The 22732-nt window shown below is 37.1% G+C and overlaps 1 protein-coding gene across 2 annotated transcripts in view; it reads right to left on the bottom strand.

Annotated features, from left to right (window-relative positions):
• Positions 1-22732, bottom strand: part of LOC124154080 (ammonium transporter Rh type A) — a 168042-nt gene that overhangs the window by 117336 nt on the left and 27974 nt on the right. For both annotated transcript variants that reach the window (XM_046527586.1, XM_046527585.1), the window contains exon 2: positions 5809-6214. In XM_046527586.1, coding sequence (XP_046383542.1) covers positions 5809-5983 — 175 coding nt within the window. In that variant the 5' untranslated portion in view covers positions 5984-6214. The remainder of the gene's footprint in view (positions 1-5808; positions 6215-22732) is intronic.

A 22732-nucleotide genomic window follows, 5' to 3' on the forward strand; every position in this document is an offset into this window, starting at 1 on the left:
TTTAATAGTTTAATTTAAAAATAATAAAAATTTAATTATTTTTTAAACATCCCTGCTTTAAATGGATAATATGAAAATACCCAAGAATATTTTTCTCTATCCGCGCAAAATGGTATATTTAATGAGTAGTGATCAGCAAAAAATTTTGCAAATATAATCAAATAAAGCGGAAATCATTAAGCCAGTCTCTAGGTTATTCGACTTTTGGCAGGAACATTTTTAATCCAATAACTCTGAATTTTTCTATTCTTTCATTCATTAAAAAATATTTGAGTGCAAAATACATTTATTTCCACACAAGAACTCGTAATTCATTTAATATATTTGTAACTTTCGTTTTAAATATTCCTATTTTGCTTTCTTTTCATACTTCTCAGTTTTATCAAGAAGCCCCTCATTGTGCCGACAATAACCACAATCCTGGGGAAAAATCAATACTTTTGAGAAGACGCATCTCTGCTGCTCATCCACTCATTTTTCTTGACGAATTACTCGTTTAAAATGCTATCCTCTTAACATGTTCAGGGTATTTAGAGTGGTATTCTCAATACTTGTATTTATCACGGATTAAAAATTTTAGCTCAGTTATTGTAAAATGTAAAATTATTACCTCTGATAAACAAGAAAACATTTGCATGGACCGTGAAAATCAATATGGCAAGGTAAAATTTTAATCTTTCGTTCAAAAAAATAAAATACGATAGTTAATTCCAGAAATAGAATAAACAAAAAACAAAGAGTTTGAGGGTCCAAGGCGGACCCTTCGAAGGATACAACACACCGGGGCCGGGAACCAAGCCAGTGGCTTATACGCCCGATCGCCCGGGGAGGGGCTGGAGAGGAAGGAAAAAGGATAGAGGCGCCGCCGCGATGGGAGCCCGCCGACGCCTCTGGGAAGGGATAGGAGCGGAAGGGACGGGACGAGGGAAAAACACCCCAATGCTATAGAAGCGAAAGGGGCCCTACTAATTAGCGAAACCAAGCGTGAGCTATTAATATTCTACCAATCCTAGTGGATTTTCCTATGAGGAAGAAAAATCCATCGATCGAATCGGTAGATAATAAACAAGAAACACTGCTATAAAATATAAATACCGAAAAGTCAACATGGTTGGTATTTACTGTTTCACAAGAAGAAGGCAAGAAGATGCAGCCACCTCGCCAAGTAAAAAGCGGAAAGCTAACTAACAATTTAACTTGAACGTGCGAGATATTTTCGGCTTGCTCTAACCAGCGTTGAATTTTCGGGACCCATTAAAAAGATAAGCAAAGGAGAACCTCGTTAACTTTTAATTATTTTTCGTGTTCCGGGAGGAGGTTTTTGTGGGGCATTGTTTTCTCGACTTCATGATCCGATCGGGATGGACGCTTTACGTTGTGGGGAAGGGGAGGAGTGGAAGGTATTAAAGGGTTGAAGAGGGGCTTGGCTCCCGTGAAAGGCTTTGCAGATTAGGGCAGAGGAGAAAGGGCTGGGCGAAGATAGATAGGACCGTGGCTTTTAGGTCTTGAATTTCGGTGGCCGGCTGTTTGTTTTCCCACGGCTTCGCCTGGACTTGGTCCAGACAATCACCCCGTCACGAGATGAGGGAGTGGGCAGCCTCCAAAGAAGGCTGCTCTTTGTCTGAAAATTTGCGGGAAGGGTTGAAGCCGCGAGAGACGAAAACATGGGCGATCCAGACCCCTCGGAAATCGATTTTATCGACCGAGCCGAAGAATAACTTGTTAAGTTTTGAAACAGCTACTCTCTCACTGAGGATACTTCACTCATGTTGCTCGCAAATATCTCTCTTATTCCGACGGTTTCAGGAGGAATTTGCAATACTTCAGGAGCGTGGTTCGGGAGACAACTTTTGTCCATAAAAGTGTTATCGCAATTCCTTAATTACGCAAAAAGTTTTTGGATTGACTTTGTAGTTACCATTTAAATGTTTTTTCTTAGGTAATCAGCATTTTCGACATTTATTTAAATACCCTGGATTTTTAAGGACATGAAATAAAAATCGGGCGAAAATGTGCGATTATAGTTGTGGGAAAAAATCAATCTCAATATGGTTGGGATGCGTGATCTTGTTGCTGATACTCGCTTAGAGCTCTCGTTTAATGAAGTTCAAAGATTAATGCAAAAATACTTAAAATTATCTCCTTTACTATCTTGAAGTACTGCAAATTCCTCCTGAAACACCGTGTATAAATCAAGGTGTACTGACCGACTAACTGATCCACACTCTCATCAACACATAGTCCATAATAATGAAGATACAGCCACGGGACATTCACTTTTTATCTCATGTATCATCTATAGGCGTATTAGATTTTGCGAGATCCAAAGTTTGGGGTTTTTTACTCCACTAATGTCAATTTTTTTTCAATTCCACTGCACACCTCTTCTCTTTAGCTTTTTTAAGGTCCGTACATTCAAAATACTGGTTTAAAATTTGTATCATTGTGCGGAAAAAGTAATACAGAAATTGAAGTATTTTCAATGTGATTTGTATTATTTTGATTATGAAATTTTTAATATTAATCTCAAAATCAGCATTAATAAAATTAACATGGTAATTTTCACCTAAAAATATTGATAATGATGGTAATCAATTGCGATATGGTGGATCAATCAACAAATATATAATCATGTATATAAGGGGTCAGGGATCAGAAAAACAAATATCTATTGATTTTTATATGATTAAAATAATACGCTCTAATGTAAGGTGCATTACAAAAAATAAATTCATTGACGTTTTTCATTTAAATATATGGAGAAAATGCGAGTACTTGAACACTATGAAGTCATGAAATTTGGTTGCAATACGCGGAACACCGTAGTGAATTGGTTACCACCTCTTGTATAGTGTCATTAAAATAATGTTCCCAAAGTATATTTTGAAATTCTTACCCTCTTGATATATTTGATTGCAGTGTATATTCCTTGGCTCATTGAGACAAAGGATATTCCGCTCACCAATTGTGCCTGCCACTTATCGCCACGCATTACGCCCAAATCTTCAACGATCAATATGATGAAGATAACCGATATATTATATATCTCACTGTTAAGACGATCGTCAATGCAATTTTTGACTTATAACAAATGAGTTATAAGAAATTTAGTTATTTAAGAAAATATGGTCTATCTTTTCAACCTAATAACTCTTTATTTGCCACATTTTCCGGCTTCACCTGGTAGAAACTTATAATAATAAGACTTCGTTCCATTTCACACAATTTGATTAAACAGCATAAAAAGTCTCGTCACCATCAGGACCTTGAATAGAACTAAGTATTTATTATTTCATTATACCCGAGTTATTATATTATAATTAACAATATGAATTATACAATAACTCAGTTTTACAACGAGTAATTCATCTTTTCATTCGGGATATGGTTAGCGTATTCACTTTTCTTTCGTAAATTCGTAACAAGTATTTATGAAGGATGCAATCCTAAATTCACTGAGATAGCAAAACATTTTGAGTTTAAGCCGGTGAAGCTTGAGGCATAAGTAACACCCAAATTTCTTCTGTAGAGAGTCTGGTGATGCATTCAGAACTCTCCGCTAATTGCCTCACTCGATAATTGCTCTAATGAGGGAGTAAACATGACAAGGAAGAGAGAGAATATTCATTGTCATCTTAGCTTTGTTACAACGCGAGTTCCTACTACTTCTACGCCTAGAGAAGTCAATTTTTTCTTGAAGATTATGTCTCCAAACAAGGCATTAAAATTTATTTCATTAATAGGTATCGCAACAGTAAAATATGAGGATCATGACGAATAAGAAGAGAATTAAAAAAATTACGAACGAATTTCTTCTTTATTACTATATTTCACTTTGTTTGTGAAACAATATTATATTTTGTTATATTTTGATTAACTACACACCTCGTTTTACCACGATATCTGGAAACTGAAATGATCTTGATATCAATACATTTTTTAAAAGCTAAGGTTTCAGAAAAATACCCTATTTTTGGCGCTGTATTATTAATAACTGGTATTCAGGAATCGGAATGTTTCTGGTTTCAGCGAAATACTTATGGAATATTTAAGATTTATCAAGAAACTTTATTAATAATTTTGCCAAAAGGAATGCATTAACTGTACCAAATTGATATTTCGGGATAAAAATTTTTCTAAATCTTGATGTAGTAGACTTCTGTTCTCATGTGTAAAAGCTCTCACTCCCATCTTGCTGTCACCAAAAGATTCTGGGCTAATAATATCATTTATTTAAACAACTGCTAAACAGTTCATTTATGACCCACTGTGATACTGACGTATCAATCTATCACATTATGCTCTGAAAAGGATGAAAAATTTCATGAAAAGCTTTTATAGTACATTTACGGATACTTGGCCGGAATTTTTGTTGGGGAAGACCAGGTCAAATTCTTCGTTAAGTCACACACTTTTCGATGCAAGAGTCATTCATCAAAACGGCATGATATATGCGGAATTCGACTTGCCATTAGATAACATAACCAAAAGTCTTCCCTAGTCTCGCAACCTTCCTCAACAAGTCACTAAATCTTAAGACTTCTTTATAGCGAGATGTGCTATGAATTATTTTGCCCTAGGTAATAAATATTTACTGAAACATCAATTTGACCATTATTATTAATCATTGTCTTGAGTCGCGACACTTTCCATTACCGTAATACATTATCTAAGAAGGCTTCCTCGCAAAAAAACGCATCATGCGCCAAGGTAAAAAATAAAAATAAAATGTCTCTGTGAAAATTATGATTCCTTTATCTAAGAAAAATCATGCCGCGATATGGCTGTCAAGAATAACAGCTAGTTCAGAGATAGTTATATTTGTAGCGGGATATCGTCTGATTTTCGAATATTCATATGGGTAAAATATATTGGATGCTACATTTTATTGTATATCTTCACTGATTTGTAAATTTACGTTATGTAACCTATAATCCATAGAAAGTAACACATGAGGACTGAAACCTATTGAGGTTTTACAAAATATATTTCAGTGGAATTGATAAAGTTTCGGTATGAAATTATGATAAAAGCATTAATGTTTTAATCCACAGAGTTTAAGATAGTTACATTAGTGCTGGCGCTACTTCGTCATCATCAAGTACCTGCGCCATTATCAGATAGGACCGAATAAATCTTTGTGGATTAAAACTTAGGTGCCTTTGATGCTTCATAATGATCTTCCTCTAGGTAACACCTGAAAATATTGAATTTTATTATCTTTTACTTCTTGCGAGCAGGCTTCTTAGAACTTCTTCATAGTTAAATATAATATTGATTACTTGTCTATTTCACTCAGTTCATTCGATAGTAACAAATATCGGGCGAGGAATATTTAAAGAAAACAATACGTTGACATCAAAGTTTGAATATACTACTATTTGTGTTTATTTGGCCACATATCATAGATATAATTGACTAACAGGAGTTATTGAAATATAGCGGGAGTAGCCACGGTAATAACTTAACTAATTCACCCGCAATAAATTTTGCAAAAATTCCAGAGAGAAAAAATCATTCACTTTGACCGGGATTTGAACCGGGATCTCCCGATTTTCGGTCAAGATCATTACCCAGTTAATCTCCCATGACGTCAATTCTCTCTGCAGAAATTTGTGGACTTTACCGGACAAAATGATATGGACTGCTGAGCATATTATACGACAAGTCGTGAGCACTGCGCCACTGCCGGAAAGAAAACCCGAACTTAGAGCATTTGGAGGCGTTCGCTCTCGATTACTTTAAGTATACCGGGAGCAGGAGGCTGAAAACGAAATAAAAACATTGACATGCTTTGCTTGTACTTACTCGGGTGCACTGTGGTCACTTCGGGATCCTGATCGCTGACACCGTCCTTGTCCTCTCCCGGGGGTGAGGTCGCGCTCGAGTCATACCGCGTGTACAGGGCAAACAGAATTATCAGGATCAACTGCAGCAGCATGGCGTAGATGCTCGCAGAGGGAAACATGTGTCTGGCACCCATCCTGTCTCGTTAAGAGTACCCTATAGAGACTAGGAACGCTTCTTCAGATGGGTCTTCCCTCTACTCAAACCTCGCGTAGTTCTCAAGGGCCTGCTTTTCCGCCGATCACTCCGCCGAAGTCCAGGTTCCCGGAGCGCTCCCCTTCCCTCGAAGCTCCAAGATCGTCTCTTCGGCTGCACGGAGCGTGAGTGTCGTCCCCTGGTCGCCCGCTCCTCGTCTCCAATTATGAGCCTGCAATGGAGTCATCAGCGTTCATTATCACCCCCGGGGCTCCAATTGCTGCGTAAGGTTACCTCTCATCACGTGAAGAAACGTATGCGGGGAGGGATATATGGAGGGAGAAATGGTCTTTTTCAAGGAGCGGAGGCGGTCTGATGGCTTGTGGAATTCCGGGGCAAGAGAGGTGTCAACTCGGTAAAGGAGACACACGATGGTGCAGTGGGAAGAACGATAAGAATTTCAATGCGTGACGAAAGCTGGATGGATTCACGCCGTTTTCCCATGCGGAGTGTATTGAGCTCGTGCGTCGAGGAAGACCTCTACATCTATGCAATGAACCAGTTTAAGTGGCGTGCCAATGTCGTTACGGGTCTGGTAATCCATTGATTCAGCTCGTATGTTGATTTGGGGTGAGGATAGAGCTCTCCCCAATCGTAATCTCGAATTCACAGGTTGAATTTGTTTCGGGTTTCCCACCGGGTGAGGCTCTCTACCAGAGATGGAGAGCCTCATCCGGTGGGAAACCCAAAACAAATTCAACATCATCATACGCCGGGAAAACCTCAGATCTTTCTTCGAATTAACATATTGCCGGCCTGGCGGGGTGTAGTCCTCGCCAGCCAAACCAATGGTCGCGAGTCCCGCTGGGTAGGTTGCTTCCATGAAGGTTCGCTTTTGTTTAATTGTTAAATGTTATTAAAACCTTGTGTAAAGGCCTTAGGTAAATAGTGCTGTTTTCGTTGGTATGACAATAAATAAAAAAATAAAATATTGAAGCCCGTTCGACTCGGCACAATTTTTTTGGCCAATAAATTGGCAGAATATTGGATCACAAATTCGAACAGATTGACGGAATATATACCCTGCATGACAACAGCCAATATTGGCACGATTATTCACAAAAACTCCGGCTACATCATCCTTATTGTTATCTTGGGTTGCTAATTCTGAGATAATCCAATGTCATCCGAATGTGTTTCCAAGAGTGTTAGCCGCCTATAATAGCCGCCAGGGCACGACTTAGCTGATTACTGACTGGAGATTGGGCGGCAGAATGAAGACTTTTCCCTAAACACCATTACTGGTTGGGAATCAGAGAGATAGTGGAATTGAGATTTGGTTGGATATTGATGGATGCCAATTATATTCCCAATGGATTGGCCAATAATTTGTGCTGTGACAAACAGGCTTCTGGGAAGGGGATAAGTTCCTTTCCCTGGGGCACCACGAACTTCGAGGATTTTTGTGTGGGATGTCTCTTAGCTGCACCCTGGACGCGAACCCGGGAACCTTCGGTTAGCAGTCCACGCTCAACCCACTGAGTCATCACACTCCCCACAGTCTGGACTACTGCATGATGCAGGGCCGACGCGATGTACCAATTTACACAAACGAAACTAGTCAGAGTTATTTTCGGTGATAAACCCCACGGACGGATATTGGCGGACTGGTCGGTAACAATTATTCATTTAAAAAAAGGAGCATCGTCATGTGTCGGTCGAACATTGTTGAGAAGGGGAGTTTTCCTAATTATCTCGGAAAAAACCTCAGACTTCGTTCGCGCTCAAGTATCATTATGTTCTCAAAAGATAATTGCTGAAATATTTCCACATGCAGACATGATTTTTAAATAAATTAATTTCGGAATACCCATTCACATCATTGATATCCATCGTTTTCGTATCGGCGTCAATATCGAATCTTTCTTAAATCTTGTGTACCAGTAAGCTTGAATTGTCATACAAAGCTTATGGTTCAGGACACATGCGATTTTATCACAAGAATTTCTTAACATGCGGGTTTTTCCTTTAAATGAAATAACTAGCGTATTCAAATGTTATTTTTTTGAAAACTAGGACCTGACGAGTATCACGAATTCATTTTTCCAAATTCCAATTTCCATGGGAATAATTTTAGACGTGACACACTTTTCACTAAAATGGTGTTTGGAGGCGGAAATGGAGAAAACATGTTAGTGTAAAAAAGCGTCCTCTCAGAGAGAAATCCCAAAAGAATTTGATTAAAAAATAGCAGGGAACGCGAAATATGCATTTGATACTCCTCATTCTTGCTAAATGAAACGGTATGTATTAATGAAATCAGAAACAAGTTCCTTCGTACTTGAACTCGCCACGCTATTGAGTTATGAAATAAATATGGAATTTTGCACTGCATTATATTTGGGCGGGAAAACTTAAACATTTACGTGAGTGGACCTAAAATTTGTGTCGAGCGTTACGATTTATTTTTACTTGTAAAATGTATGTAAATTATTTACTCACAGTTAATCCTGATGCGATCATGTATTGAGCAATAGCTTTGAATAATACTATTTTTAATTGTTAAAACCAGCAACACTATGAAAGAAGGAAAACCTTATTTTCTTAAAAAAAATATCTATAAACGGACTAGAAACTGAATTGAATATTGTTCATTTTTTGAGGCAGCCTCCGTCGAGGAAGACTTTTCCAAAAAAGCCAACAGACAAAATCAATTTGTAGTTAAGATACATAGAGTTTCAGAAAAGGACGAGACAGACAGAAAATAATACACAAGCGCTTCACATATCGGACCCCAGTTTACAGCGAAGACGAAAACACGAGGAATAGAGGCTATATACCCTCCGCTACGGTATACCAAACAAAAGTGGTTTCAGTGTATGATAAAGTTTTCGAATGTACAGTCACAGAAATACAGGAGCAACTAGGATTTTAAAAGTGACGATAGATTTTTGCCACCGCTGTTATGGGAAGCACAAATTATTTCTCATTTACCTACCTCAAAAAGTTGCTAATTCACCAAAGATTGAAAAATAGCTGCATTAAGTACGAACAAGAGATATTTTCGGCTACAATCCAATCTTCCAACCATATCATCCAACCTATATAATCTGTATGGCGCTTGTTCGCGTTGCTCACGATCTATACCGCAGAACCTATTACCTGCGGGAAGGCAATTTAGTTCTTGGATTTCATATTTTACCTAAAGGAAAGAAAATAAATTATTTGGTAAGAATAAGTTAAATAAAATTTTTTGTACCGTCCACTTTTTTGTCGCGAAAATTTACTACCTACGCGTTTCAGTACATAGCGCCATAGTCGGGTCGGTTAGATACCAGTATTATTTAATTTAGTCATCACGTTCTTCCACAAAATCTCGCCCAATACGGTTAAACATTTGGTAAGAGATGAAAATGTCATGCATTGATACGTATATGGAAACATTTTTGATAATAAAGTGGTACCTACAAGCATTATGAATGTGAGAATAGATTTTTCCCACTCTGTAAAGATATGAGCAGGTAATTTCTCATCTACCCACCTCTAGTAAATTATTAATTCACCAAAGAGTGAAAATTAGCTGGATAAAGTGAGGAGTACATGGTATTTACAACGATTACTGAATTTTACAGGAGAAAATGCGGAAATTACTGGGAAGATTATCATACTGGGGAGGAATGTTTTATCACCCAATCTCAATTGTGATAATTGGTCGACCTGAATTCGAATAGATCCAATTGCTATTCACTGCTGAAGCCAGCTGTTTGTATACGGAAAATATTTCTGCTGCGTAGGAGTAGATAACGATGTACGCATCCATATTGTGCGTCTCGTAATAACCCAGTTTTGACCCTAATTGCTACCCAAATTAGCCTCTGCAGTGATTTCAGTTTGTCGCCTGCAGCATAGTGACCATGAGTGGGTGTTGACCGGAGATAGTAGATCGTAGGAAAAGAAAATAGACGTATGATTGAAAATTCACAGAAGCATCATCGATCTTCTTTATAGGTCTTCTGTATTCTGTCACAAAAATTAGTGATTGAGAAATTGGCATTATATAATTTAGGTTAATAGAAAGTGTTAGCCATCAATATTAGTAGAAATACGACTCTGGATCATCAGATATATATTGTTAACCATATCCTACAATTTCTGGAAAGGACCTGCAACCCTCTACTGATCCTACTCCTTGGGGATATGCTAAACTGCCAAGCATTTCTTGCCATTCTAAATAAAAAAACTGAAATTATGCCCATGGTCTAGATTGGAATACTCTCATAGCTCATTACTTAGACGGAAAAAAGAGTGTATTTGTTACGTTTTTATTAAAAATTTGGAATTTCAAATGACCTTTACTTCCCCATCCTTCTAATTGTAATTAATTTGACCAGAACTTGATCGACAGTTAAAACAATGCAATAACTTTGTAACTTTATTTTCTTTGAAGTCTGATAGAATGTTTTGTTGTGCAATTTTTGTTATCATCCCATTTTTCTAATCTGTACGAAGCTCGTTCGCGTTGAATATGACTCATATTGCAGAAAGTATGACCTGCGAGAAGGGAACTTATGTCTTGAAGTTCACATTTTTCAGTAGAAAATAAGAAAATTCTTTGGCAAGAGATTGATTCTTCATATTGGAATGATTACGGTGAACGATTATCCCGTCGGACTGGTGATCATTTCTATACGATCTAATTGCACTCATTTATTTGTATGCTTAACAGAAAATGTATAAATATTTGTAAAGAAATTCTACGTTACGGTTCGTGCACTCTATTCTCACGAAAAACGGCATAGTTTTCGTGTTTATAGGTCTGGATTGTGATACTTACATACATTTGTTTTGTAAACTAGTAATAGTGGAAGTTGCCCATTTAAATTGAAGATGAATCGAGGGAATTCATTAAAACGAATTTGTAACTATGAAGATAGCATCACTGAGGAATATGGGTTAGAAATAAAATAGCCTGAAAAGATACTGCTATTTTAATGCTTATTCTTTCTATCATAATACAAAGTTAGCAAATCGATGACAAAAATGATGGGAGATAATATTGACTTTATTAAATACATATGCTTAATACAATCGAAGACTCTAAATATAATGTTTTGAATGCTCTAAAGTAATTTCTTTATATAAGAGATCGTTGAATTTCCCGGCGACTACTTTTGATAAAATCTTCTCGGGCTTGGCACCGAGTAAGCTTGTTATAGACCAAGGTTTCGATGAGAAACTCTGTCACCGTCATCAGGACTAAGACTGACTATGAAGAGAGATAAGGAGGTATCGATGACTACGATGTCTTACCTGCCACGAAGCAGTAGCGTATCTAGTAATATGCTGGGGGGATGAATGAGATATAATTTGGGGGGGGATGAGATGGCCTGGGGCGGGAATTTTTCTTTTGAAAAATGACATGCCTGAATATAAAGTTTACATCATTTTGGCCCTAAAAATTAAAATTTAAGCAGACGCAATTGTTATATCTCAAAACTAGGCAATATTTTTAAATAACTTTTTTTATTTCTCTGACGCTTTGTTGGAATCTATCCCCTCTTCCCCCCATATTCACGCCACTGCCACGAAGTTACAATGCATCTGACTTAAAAACAAAAAGGAGATGTTCATGGGACTACAAATTGTCCTCACGGAATTTCTTCCTCTTCGCGAAAAGAATTCTGGTAAATGACAACTCTCACAAATGTTATCTATCGCAGGACTAGCCGCCAGCACTTCATCAAAAATAATAAGTCAGTCTTGACCTTGACGACGATGAAGGAGTTTCTCATTTAAACGTTGGCCTAAGACAGCCTTACCCAATGCCAAACCATAGAAGATTTTATCAATTCCTAAATAATTTGCTAATCAGGAAAAAATATTGTCAAAAATGGTAATAGCTGATGTTAATTAGGGTTATTCCGTAATGTTCAAAATTTTACTTTTGATACTGGGTTTACAATAAAATAACTTTGCGAAGAATTCATCAAAGGAAACACAAATTACATTTTCATAATTACGACAAACAAGCACTTGTATATGCCGCAAATTGAAACTCGGAATTTCCAAATTGAAATACGAAATTCACTGAAAAACCTGGATACAAATATCTGTCTTCTTGGAAGCCAAAATCGAGAAAAGGAATGGAAATTATTCACTTCAGAAACATCGCGAAAATATGATTCCCTCCGGTAACTTGGCAACTCCTAACGCTTAGGCGAGACCATTAAAAGACAGACGTTGAAGTAAACAGAAAATGGCGCCGCTGAAACTCCACTGAAGAGCAAAAGCGGTGAGGCTGCGCGCAAAAATCCTTCATTCCATTCACAATGACGGCGGTGCAAAGCAAAGGCAATTTTTCTCTTCTCCAGCGAGCGAAGCAAATAAGAACAACAGTGGCTCTGGGGGTGGGTATCAATCAACGTGGCCCACGGAAACAATCCCATCCGAGAAATGAGAATGAGAGTCTTTTGTTTTCGTTTTTTAATCACCATAGGCACTTTACACTCCATGCCCGCTGAGAGATGGAAAGATCCACGGTGGCCTAATTGTTCCGAGAATAGAGGGCGAGCAATGAAGGAATTCACGAAAAGAAGTACTTACGAAAAATAAAAATAAAAATATGAATTCTAAGGCAAAAAGGGCTCGTTTATCAATTTTTATTTCCTTCGCCGATTCTGATGCATCATAAAAGGAATGTCGTTCAAAATGTTTGCTTATGCAGCTAATATCGATATGTATAAGTATTTCTCCACAAAAAGGAAGGCTTTTATTTAGAATTCGAGTTTTTGATGATTTTAATATGGTGCATGACGTCAATTGATGTAGGATGTGTTAGAAAAGCTGCATAACAATGCCTGCATTTTCATTTTCTTCGCCGATTTTGACACATGAAAAAAGGAATATCGCGCAAAATGTAGCTTGTATCGATATTTAAAAGAGTCTCTCAGAAAAAGGGAAGGTTTTTAATTAAAAGTCAGGGATTTGATAATTTTAATATAGTGCATGAGGTCAAGTGATGAAGAATTTATGAGAAAAGATGAAAACCAGTGACTGCATTTTTGACGGATTATAGCATCCCATTGTAGTTCTTAAGTAACAATTAATCTCTGAGAGCTTAACTTATTCGTTTTTCCCAGTTATTCCTTTCTCTACAATTAAAGTTTGAATGTGAATCACCCAACCTCGCAGCAAGAATGTATTTTTGATCATGGTTAAATTTTGGTTCTATTGAGGAAAATTGGGAAATACCTATTGAAATCGATATGAAATTTTTTAATAATAATTATTTAAAAGTAAGCCATATAATCTTCTATCATAGTTGTCATAAATCAGCTGTCTTCTTTATTCATCTTCAAAACTATTGCAATTGTTTAAACCAGTCAAATCGGCATCATTGTCAAAAGGTCTCATTCGATATTTGATTTAGGGCTTCATATTTTTGAGTTACAGGCATCAAGATAATCCGCTCAGTTTTTAAACAGAACGGAAAAAAACTAATAATGAATGCGAAGCCAAAATTAAGGCTTGAACTTTAAAACTGCGCAGTTTTAAGAGTGGGAAAGAAATAAGCAAGAACACTTACTGCGTCTAGAGTTAAAAATGACCCAGCGCGGAACTGCAAAGCAGTGGGGGCGGGGGAAAGCATCAAGACTTCTTTCGTCCCTAACCCCTGACTCTTGGAACGCCCCTCTCCAGTCATTTGTTTGCCGTTATTATCGCCTCTCGACCCCGCAAACGAATTACTCAACCCGGCTGGATGGTCGGTATGAATTTCATTGCTCGGTCGTTTCGCGAGTTGGAAACGGGGAGGTCGAGGGTGGAATGGGGGTTGGAAAGGGACGCGTTGCGTGTTTTTCAACTCCCCTACCCTCCCTCCTGCACCCCCGTTGATTGAGGCGATCGTGTGGGAAGCAGTGGTCTGAGAGAGGGGGTCATGCGTGGAGATATGATTGAGAGTCAAACGACACACGAGGAATGCCTACAAGTGGGATTTCCAGCGAATACCCCGATTCGGAACGAGGCTTACCCGCATATTCTTTTCCTACCCCTGTTCTCATTTCATCATAAGAAGCCTCACAAATTTCCTCTAACGGGCCACTCATTTTTTTTAATGAAAAAAATGGACTCATTTTTATCGTGTTGAATTTTTCCGTCATATTGTTGGAAGGAAAATCTTCTTTAGTTATTCGCGCTTTAATGAAACATGTATCACCCAGCTTTTAACGGGTAACCATCTTGTTCAAAAGTAATGAAAAACAATTAGCCCTGAATTCCTAGTCAGTTAAAATACCGGAATGAGTTCTCTCCAGAAACAAAAAACCTTAAAAATCGTAAAAGTCACAGATTGGTCACAATGAGAATAAGATTTCAGTGTGTGATAGATAACGTAGTTATGATAGTTATTAAAAATTTCCGCTATAACTGTTACCGCAATTTAACATTTTCCTGGTTAATTCCACGTAAAATAATTGATCCTGGTGCAAACAGCATTTTACACTCCATTTATTTAAATTCACGGCATAAGTCACAGGTATTCCGGTGAAACGAAAAAGAAAATCTTTTGCGACTCATAGTGCTCGAAAAAGAAAATGTTTTGCGAAACTAAATAACTGCCGTAAGGATGAAATAATCCGCTGTAACCATAGGTTCAAAATTATATGTTTTTATTTCTCAACTCACGATAACTCGTTGAAAACTGGGTTTGTACTCATTTCAAGGGTGAAAAATTATGAAAGAAGTGTTTTTCTTCCATCATAATATTAGTAAATGCTCAGGAAAATTTAGATTACAAATGGACTGCAGGATCTCCAGTTATAGCAGAGAAAGGTTTAAAGAATGTTCGACTCTACGAGGGCCCAACCCTATGGAATGTATGTGTGCATATTGTAAATTATATATGAACGGATTCGGAACGTGCTCAGTGGTAGCAAAATTGGTAAAAAAGAAATGGTTCCATTAAAATATGTGCATAAGAATAACAAAAATTTCGCAATTCTTACCAATGCATACGAAAAATTGATTAAAATTCCACCGAAGTCTAATCACCAGGTAATTATAATGGAACGCTCATGTCTTAGAAAAATTGCAATGAAAAATGGTCAGAGAAAGTACTGCAAGGCCTTTAGTGAAAGCAATGTAGTCAGACCAGTAGCAAATCGAGGGAATATCAGAGTTGAATGTGCTGTGTAATTTCATCGATAGTGACAGAAGAATGTACTTGTCAATTGTCTGCTTGACACATGTACTAAGAATTTTGATGCTATTAGTCAGAATGAGTATGCACAGAGAAAACGAGAGACGTCTGAGGAGTAAGCCATGAAGAACACCGTATAAAATGCAAGGAAACAGCTCACTACCCTAACATTTGACTACCTGAGCTCTTCGCGACATGCAGGAATGGAACTTTCTTAAGGTGGAACTGGAGACATTCAGGGATTTTAGTTTATGTTAAGCCTGAATCACACGATCATTTTTTTCGTAATTTTCGAGTGATCACTCCAGCGGTTACTCGAGTGATCACTCGGAAATGATCGTCGCGCGCAATTGTTTTTCCCGATCTCTGCAATGATGATGATTCCCATCACTTTTTTCATCACTCCTTTGGTCGCTTTATCCGTCGCTAAAACCGTCACTATAACCCTATATCAGTCAATCAGAACGCATGTCGTATGAAGCGATTGCAGCGCAACGTTTGACAATCGTGGGCACGACATAGGAAAACATAAAAACGTTATATATATTCTATGACGTGATGCAGGTCCTATGACAACGAGCTGTGCTATCGGAAATGATGCGAAGAGCGACGGCGGGAGGGACCGTGTGATTCTGAAAAATGATCACTCGAGCGATCACTTTTTCGGTCGCGGAAAGCGATCGCTCGAGTGATCCCTAAGAGGGAGGGAACAAATGATCGTGTGATTCAGGCTTTAGATCCAAGAATGGTTCACTCGATCGAAGTCCTTGCTAAAATCAGGTAAGAGTGTAACTGCGATAAGCTTCACCTGGGACCAACGACTGGAATAGTTCTGGGATTAATTAAATATTGAAACATCAGCGTTTTGAAGTTCAGAGTCCATTATTAACTGTTTATTGTTATTATTATCAGCCATAGCGACAATGAGGGCAGGTCTCCTAGTGGCCAACACATTCTCCTTGAGGACGGGAGAAAAAATGGGAGTTCAATAATAGTGGAAAACAATTCTTGTTGATGACGGGAAAATAAACGAAAAGGGAGGCACGCAATGGAAATTGTGGCAGTCGGTCGAACGCGTCATCGCTCATGATTTTTCGCCCTTGATACTTATCTATTGTGATTGCAGATTGTGTTAAATTGATATTTGAAGTTATGGTACCTGTCATCGTTCCAGAATTTTCTTCGTGAGTAATTACCCAGGACTATTGCATCTATAATTTGTGTTATTTTTATTTGTGAAGTAATGGTATGTGCCATCGTTCCCGATTTTTCTTCGTTAGTAATTACCCAGGATAACTGCGTTTGTATTTTGTTTTTATTTAATTTTTGTAACAAAGATAAACGTTTTCCCATCAATCATACTTGAGGAAATGCATATCGCAACAAATTTTTGCGTGAATAAGAGCGGATATGATGACCCGTAAACGGGCCATTTTAAGGCGGAAATGGATGCCCATCCTCGCAGACGTCCGACGGAAGACTCGAGGGCGGGAGGCTAACCCGGTGGATCCCTTGAGTGCATAAGTCACGCGTGACGCACGCCTTAATCACGAGACTCCGGACTTGGCGGGAACGATGAGTCTCCTTCAGCGGCCTTGACGTCTGAATTATTGGAACAATATTTCGCTTTCATGCTGGACTCGCGTCTCAAGTGGTTTAATTGCGGCCATTACGACGCCCGAATTCGGACTTTGGCCGTCCACTAACCCCCTCTCTCGTTTATTCTTGAGAAAATACTTTATAGCGACATAATGATGATTTCCAATCGTAAATAAAACCAATATACGTCTGGATCGGGATCAAACGGAAGTACAAGAGGCGGATGCCTCACTATATAATATTTTAATCTAGTCTACGGGGAGAAAAATAGAATGCATCATTTACTCCGCCTCTAGGGCATCAAGGTGATTAAGATATCGCTTTTGATTTAACGTATATCCCAATAGACACAACAGAAATAACCTGCAGTCAATATATATGCACCATTTTTGCATCATTTATAATCCGGAATGGAATGGAAGTGGAATGGCATATATAAAAAATGATCAATGTGGAATGGATATAAATATTTAAAAAGTTAGCGGGAAAATGACGTCAGAATCCACAAGCTGAAATAACTAAAACACTTAATAGCATTGGTTATAAAGAGATACTCTCTTACCTACTGGACGGAAAAACTTCAAAATTCGCCGAAGAATTTTGTTTTGAAGATGGTCTGCCAACTCATACATTGCTAGTTATAATAATTATTTAAATATTTTTAATGCATGCCAATAGCAATAAAAATATTAAGCACCAAACGACAGAAATAATTTTACTCTAAATACGAACTATACAATTTCCGTAGGATTCATGATCTCTTCAATGTAAAATTAACACAGGGAAATTTTCGGATTAATTATCGTTTACTGTCGGCTTGAATGGGAGTAGTTTGCATTAAATGTAACTTTCGATAAAAATAACCAAATAAAGGAATGGGTGATGTGGACGAGAACACCCCTATTTCGAAATTCCAGAAAAATGGTCATTATTCATGTGGCTCTGCAATCCAAGTTTCTCTTTCATAAGCTCAACAAACGATAGGAACTTACAGATATTTGAAAAAACCATCTTAAAGTCTAGGCAGCAGCAACATCGCATGGAGGTAGTGCATGCAGCCAAGGGAATGTATTGAACCGCCAACTCTCACCCCAAATCAACGCCCTTAAGCAACCCATGGTGCTAAAATAGTAAACTTAATCATAAACTGCATCATAAACATCATATACGCCACCGAGTGTCAAAGGAGACATCCAACTTTCCCATAGTTGGACTCATTTAAAGGCCCCCATCTCCGGGAAATTAAAAAAAGGTTAAATTCGCTTCTTACTTACGTATCCCCTTAAACTTTACTCTTTACCGTGGAACGTACTAAGTGGTTTTTATATCCCCATATCGTGGTTCCAAAAATTCATGACGGTAACCTTATATAGTGTACCCTCGTTATTTTTCTTTTTGTTAGTTCCCTATATGTACGATAATGGTCGAGATTCAATTGATATATATTTATTAGTTTTTACAAGACTAACTATAATTATATGAGCTACGATCTACATCGCCCAAATTTATAAATACAATCAATTATTATAAAAAATAAATAGTTTTTTCGACGGATAATGCGAATATTACTAGGACCTTTGGCACACATTCCTTGGTATTTATATAGACATTTATATACAAATGAGTTTGGTACAACCCATGGTGCTAAAATAGTAAACTTCATCATAAACTGCATCATAAAATGACCAGGACCTTTAGCATTAATAATAAGTACAAATGAGTTTGGCACAAACTCATTTATACTTATTATTAATGCTAAAGGTCTGGTGATATACACATTATCCATGGAAATACACAATTTATTTTTGATAATGATGAATGCATTTAGAAAAGAGTGCGCAGTCGAGTCAATAATGTTCACATGTAAATAAAGAAGTTAACGTCAAGGGCTAAGGAGGCGAGAAATAATTCGCAATTGATATTTGAAAGTATCCCACTAGAACAGCTCCTTCAATGATAAGTGATTGACACGTCTCTCGTACCTTCTGCCCTAGATTTTTTTCAGAGAGGTTGTGCTCGACAGTTTCAAGTGGACTATTCCGTTCTGCCACAGTTGAAAAAAATTATCCGCGGAGGCTCATCAAGTCCACAAGGAGAGTCAAGCTCACTGAGGCTGGAACTAATCTCTCTCGGACTCGCTGAGCCTCACCCGATTCTCTGACGAGTGGGCGAAGAAGAAGGAAGTGATAAGTCGAGAACCCTTCCCAGATAAACGTCACACCATTGAATCCAGCAGAAGGGCTTCGCAACTTATGTGTATAGACATTGAAATACCCTCTGAGGCTTGTGATATGGACAAGGATGTCGAAAGATTTATGATATTAGAGAGAAAAATATTCGACTACAAAGTGCAGTGATTACTGTATATTTTGTAAATTTGTACGTATATTAATGCGTTAATATTAATAATTGCTGAATACTCAGGTTCATGAGAATTAGTTATAAACATTTAATTTTTTTATTGTTAATAACACATCATTTTAAATAAAACTCTTCCCTGACTTTATAAAAAAAATCAAAGTTTTTATGTCCTGTTTTTGGTCGCACCATTCGAATGTTTTTTTATTTATTTCTTCTCGTCAACGGAACTTAATATAATGGTAAATCCCTGGTTGTTTATCATAGATTTGCTTGTACTTTAACGTAATTATAATTCTGTTATGGCCAAAATTATTTTATTTGGAGTAATTTAGTGGAATAAAATACGTATCTGTCCGCTGTTCGTTCTAAGATTGCGCACCAAACTATGTCAGCAGTACGTCAATCGTGATGCAGACGACATGTAATATTCATTTTTTTGTTTTCTCAAATAATAAGGGAAAATAAAACAGATCTATCAAAAGTTTCAAAATATTCACGAGGGATTGTTAAAAATCATCATCAAATTAATATGTATATAAAATAATGGTACCAGATATGCTTGGCGATGCAAAATTGTATTGCTCAAAGATATGATGATTAAATAATGCCGTTTTTAAACATTGGTATATGAGTAACTGCGGGTTTAAACATTGGTATATGAGTAACTGCGGGTTAATCCACGAACTTGCAGATTAATATCTCATTTTATCATTAATAATTTATTTATTCATCATCGAAAAATTGAGAGAAATCGGAGAGAAAGATTTATTTAATTTCTGTAATCGATACTACAAATTATGCTATAGTTCTCATCGGGGTTATTGTGTCAATTGTCAATCAGTTACTTATAGCTCATCCGTTAAAACATTATTTCGCTCGGAATAGCCTAGTAGGCTAATTATTGTTTTATATTATGTATGATTTCTATAGAGAAATCTCCCTTCTGCTATGATATTTTGGATGTTGGTAAATGAAAATACGCGCATTTTTTACGGGCCTAAGCTATCTGCCTTGTACAATTGAGAATAGTAACTATTTCACGAACAAGGACTTTCTGACTTCACTCTTTGCTCCCGTGAAACCACAGTAACTAATAGTAGTAAACAACTCCCTAGCAACGCTTTACAGGCTGCGTCCATATTATGGCATCAAAAACTTTCATACCATAGCACTTTCACAAAATTCGATATGAAGGTTACCTACGCACTTTTTTTTACGAAGGTTTGGCGATCAAATCAAATGACCGAATTAAGAGTATATTTTGCCGAAAACCTATTTTCCCAGCCAACTTGCGAATTTACGATTTAAGTTAAGAATTTGGCTCAGAATAAATAACCCTATGTTGTAAAAAATGAAACAAAATCCCGGTGAGGAACATGATATACTTTTTCAAGGTGTTGGCTGAAAGGCTAGGTAACATCCCAGCGGGTAAGCTATTCATGAATAACTCAAGAAGGATATTTGACCATCGTATACATACATATTCAAACTTATCTAATGATTATATGAGGTTAAGAATCAGGCAATGCTTTCTAAGTATACTTAGGCTATATACTGATTATGAAATAACTTATAATCACGAATTGCTGTAATAGATTCTTTCTTTAAAAATTTCATTATCCATAAATGGTAACCACTCCTCAGAAATATCACACTCACAACCATTAATAACCATTCAATTCTAACATGTAAACGATTAATCCATTTAGACCTATTGTCATTGCACAAGCCATTTTTACTGCATCGTATTTTATTTCCGCATATTTTTCGAGATATATAACCAAATTATTAACCAAGATCTATATTTACCATATAGTTTTTAACTATTATTGGTACCGTCACCTGTTGTGAGCACCCAAACCTTTTAATTAGTTAATTGTAAGAAAGACTGACTAGATGTAAATTTTCTTATAAAAAAGACGACATTATTACTATTAAAAATTGTTTTATTTATAATTTCTCTGCGTATTGAACTTGAATTAAACAAAAATAGGTAATGAAACTCATTATTCCTTCTACGGTTTACTGTCATTATAAACGTTTTACAGATAAGATTGTCTCACACTTTCGTTAGGTATTTCAACTCTTTTGTTCAAGTATACGCCATAGCTGGCAGGTATTCATAAAGGAAAGCTTGTCGATGGTTCATTCCTTCACAATGTGACTGAACCTTTAACACGAATGCATTTCACAGCTGGTGGGAATGAGAGTCAGCCCTTAATACCTTCAAGGCTCTTGATAAACTCCAACCCAAGAGTCGTAATAATTTCTACTCTGGCCGATTAAGTACGTGGAAACGAACGCGGGAGGTCGTCATAAAACAAAAGACCCGGTGACCCCATCCGGATAAGGCGAGCAGTTTACGATCCACACAAAGAGAGCAAAGCATATCGCCACGCACCGACGCGATTCAATAAAGAGTGATTTCAAGCTGCTGGATGCACCACTACAATTCGTTCCGGGAATGGAAAGACATCGTAACTAACTTCCTGTAAGTTTTGCGGGCGAGAAAAACGATCCGAAAACTCTTTAAAAATGGGATTTTCACCATCTCTCGGGAATCGTTATCGCTAGCAATGAAGGAGAAACGGGATGAGGAAATGCGACAAGATTTCAGATTCGTGATATCCTGCAAAGATCACTGTGAATTTGGTCATTACTTTCAAGCCTGCTTGTCTTCTTTATTAATCTAAAAATGAATTTTCAAATTTGGATAATGGCTATGTACTTATTACGTTGCCTGCTTGGTTCATTATGAAACATGCATCCCAGGGCATTAAGTTGTTATCAGAATTATTAAAATTCTCAAAGCTTATGAATATATAAATAACACGTTGAATTCAACCAGTAAATCATTGTAGAATAAAAATATATGTAAAATATAATTTTTTAAATTATATATCAGTCGCCCACACTTAAATGGAAACATTATAGATCTAATAATAAGAATATAACAATGACAATATCTTGGATGCCTCAAAAATATGCGCGTACTTTACCCATCGGATTATAATACGAGGGTTCTCTTATTGTTACACATATATTTTGTCGTGATGCTAAATCAAGAATGAATGCCCGTTTAAGCTTTATTTATGACATCGTGGTCACTATAAGTAAAGTTTAAAATTTTTTTATCACACCATCTTCAAGGTTGCATTAAATAACCACGGATTTCTTTCGTGAACGCCAAAATTATTTTATAATTTTACCTCCAAATAATCAAGTATCATTACGGTTCTTTAAAAGTAATCACGTTCTTTATTTGTCGTAAAATCAAAACTTATGCTCCATTGAACTAACTTTCAGCATTCGAAGATGGAGTTCTTACGCGAAATGCTCTTGCCAACGAAAAACCATCTTAAAAAACGACAACCCGAGCAAAGTTATCGGAATGTAGTAATCATTATAACTGATTGCTAAGAAATGTTGGATTCTTTGCGAAGGAAATCCGATTTCCGCAGGCCCCGCAATTGACATGATCTCAGGACGATGACGAGGGAAATGTCATTCCGAAGGCACAGGAAGAGACCCAAATTCTTGAAAGTAGATCCATGAACATAATTATAACCGATCCTTCGTCTACTCCCCCATAAT

This window comes from Ischnura elegans, chromosome 2 (genome assembly GCF_921293095.1).
Source record: "Ischnura elegans chromosome 2, ioIscEleg1.1, whole genome shotgun sequence".
In the NCBI taxonomy this organism is placed as follows: Eukaryota; Metazoa; Arthropoda; class Insecta; order Odonata; family Coenagrionidae; genus Ischnura; species Ischnura elegans.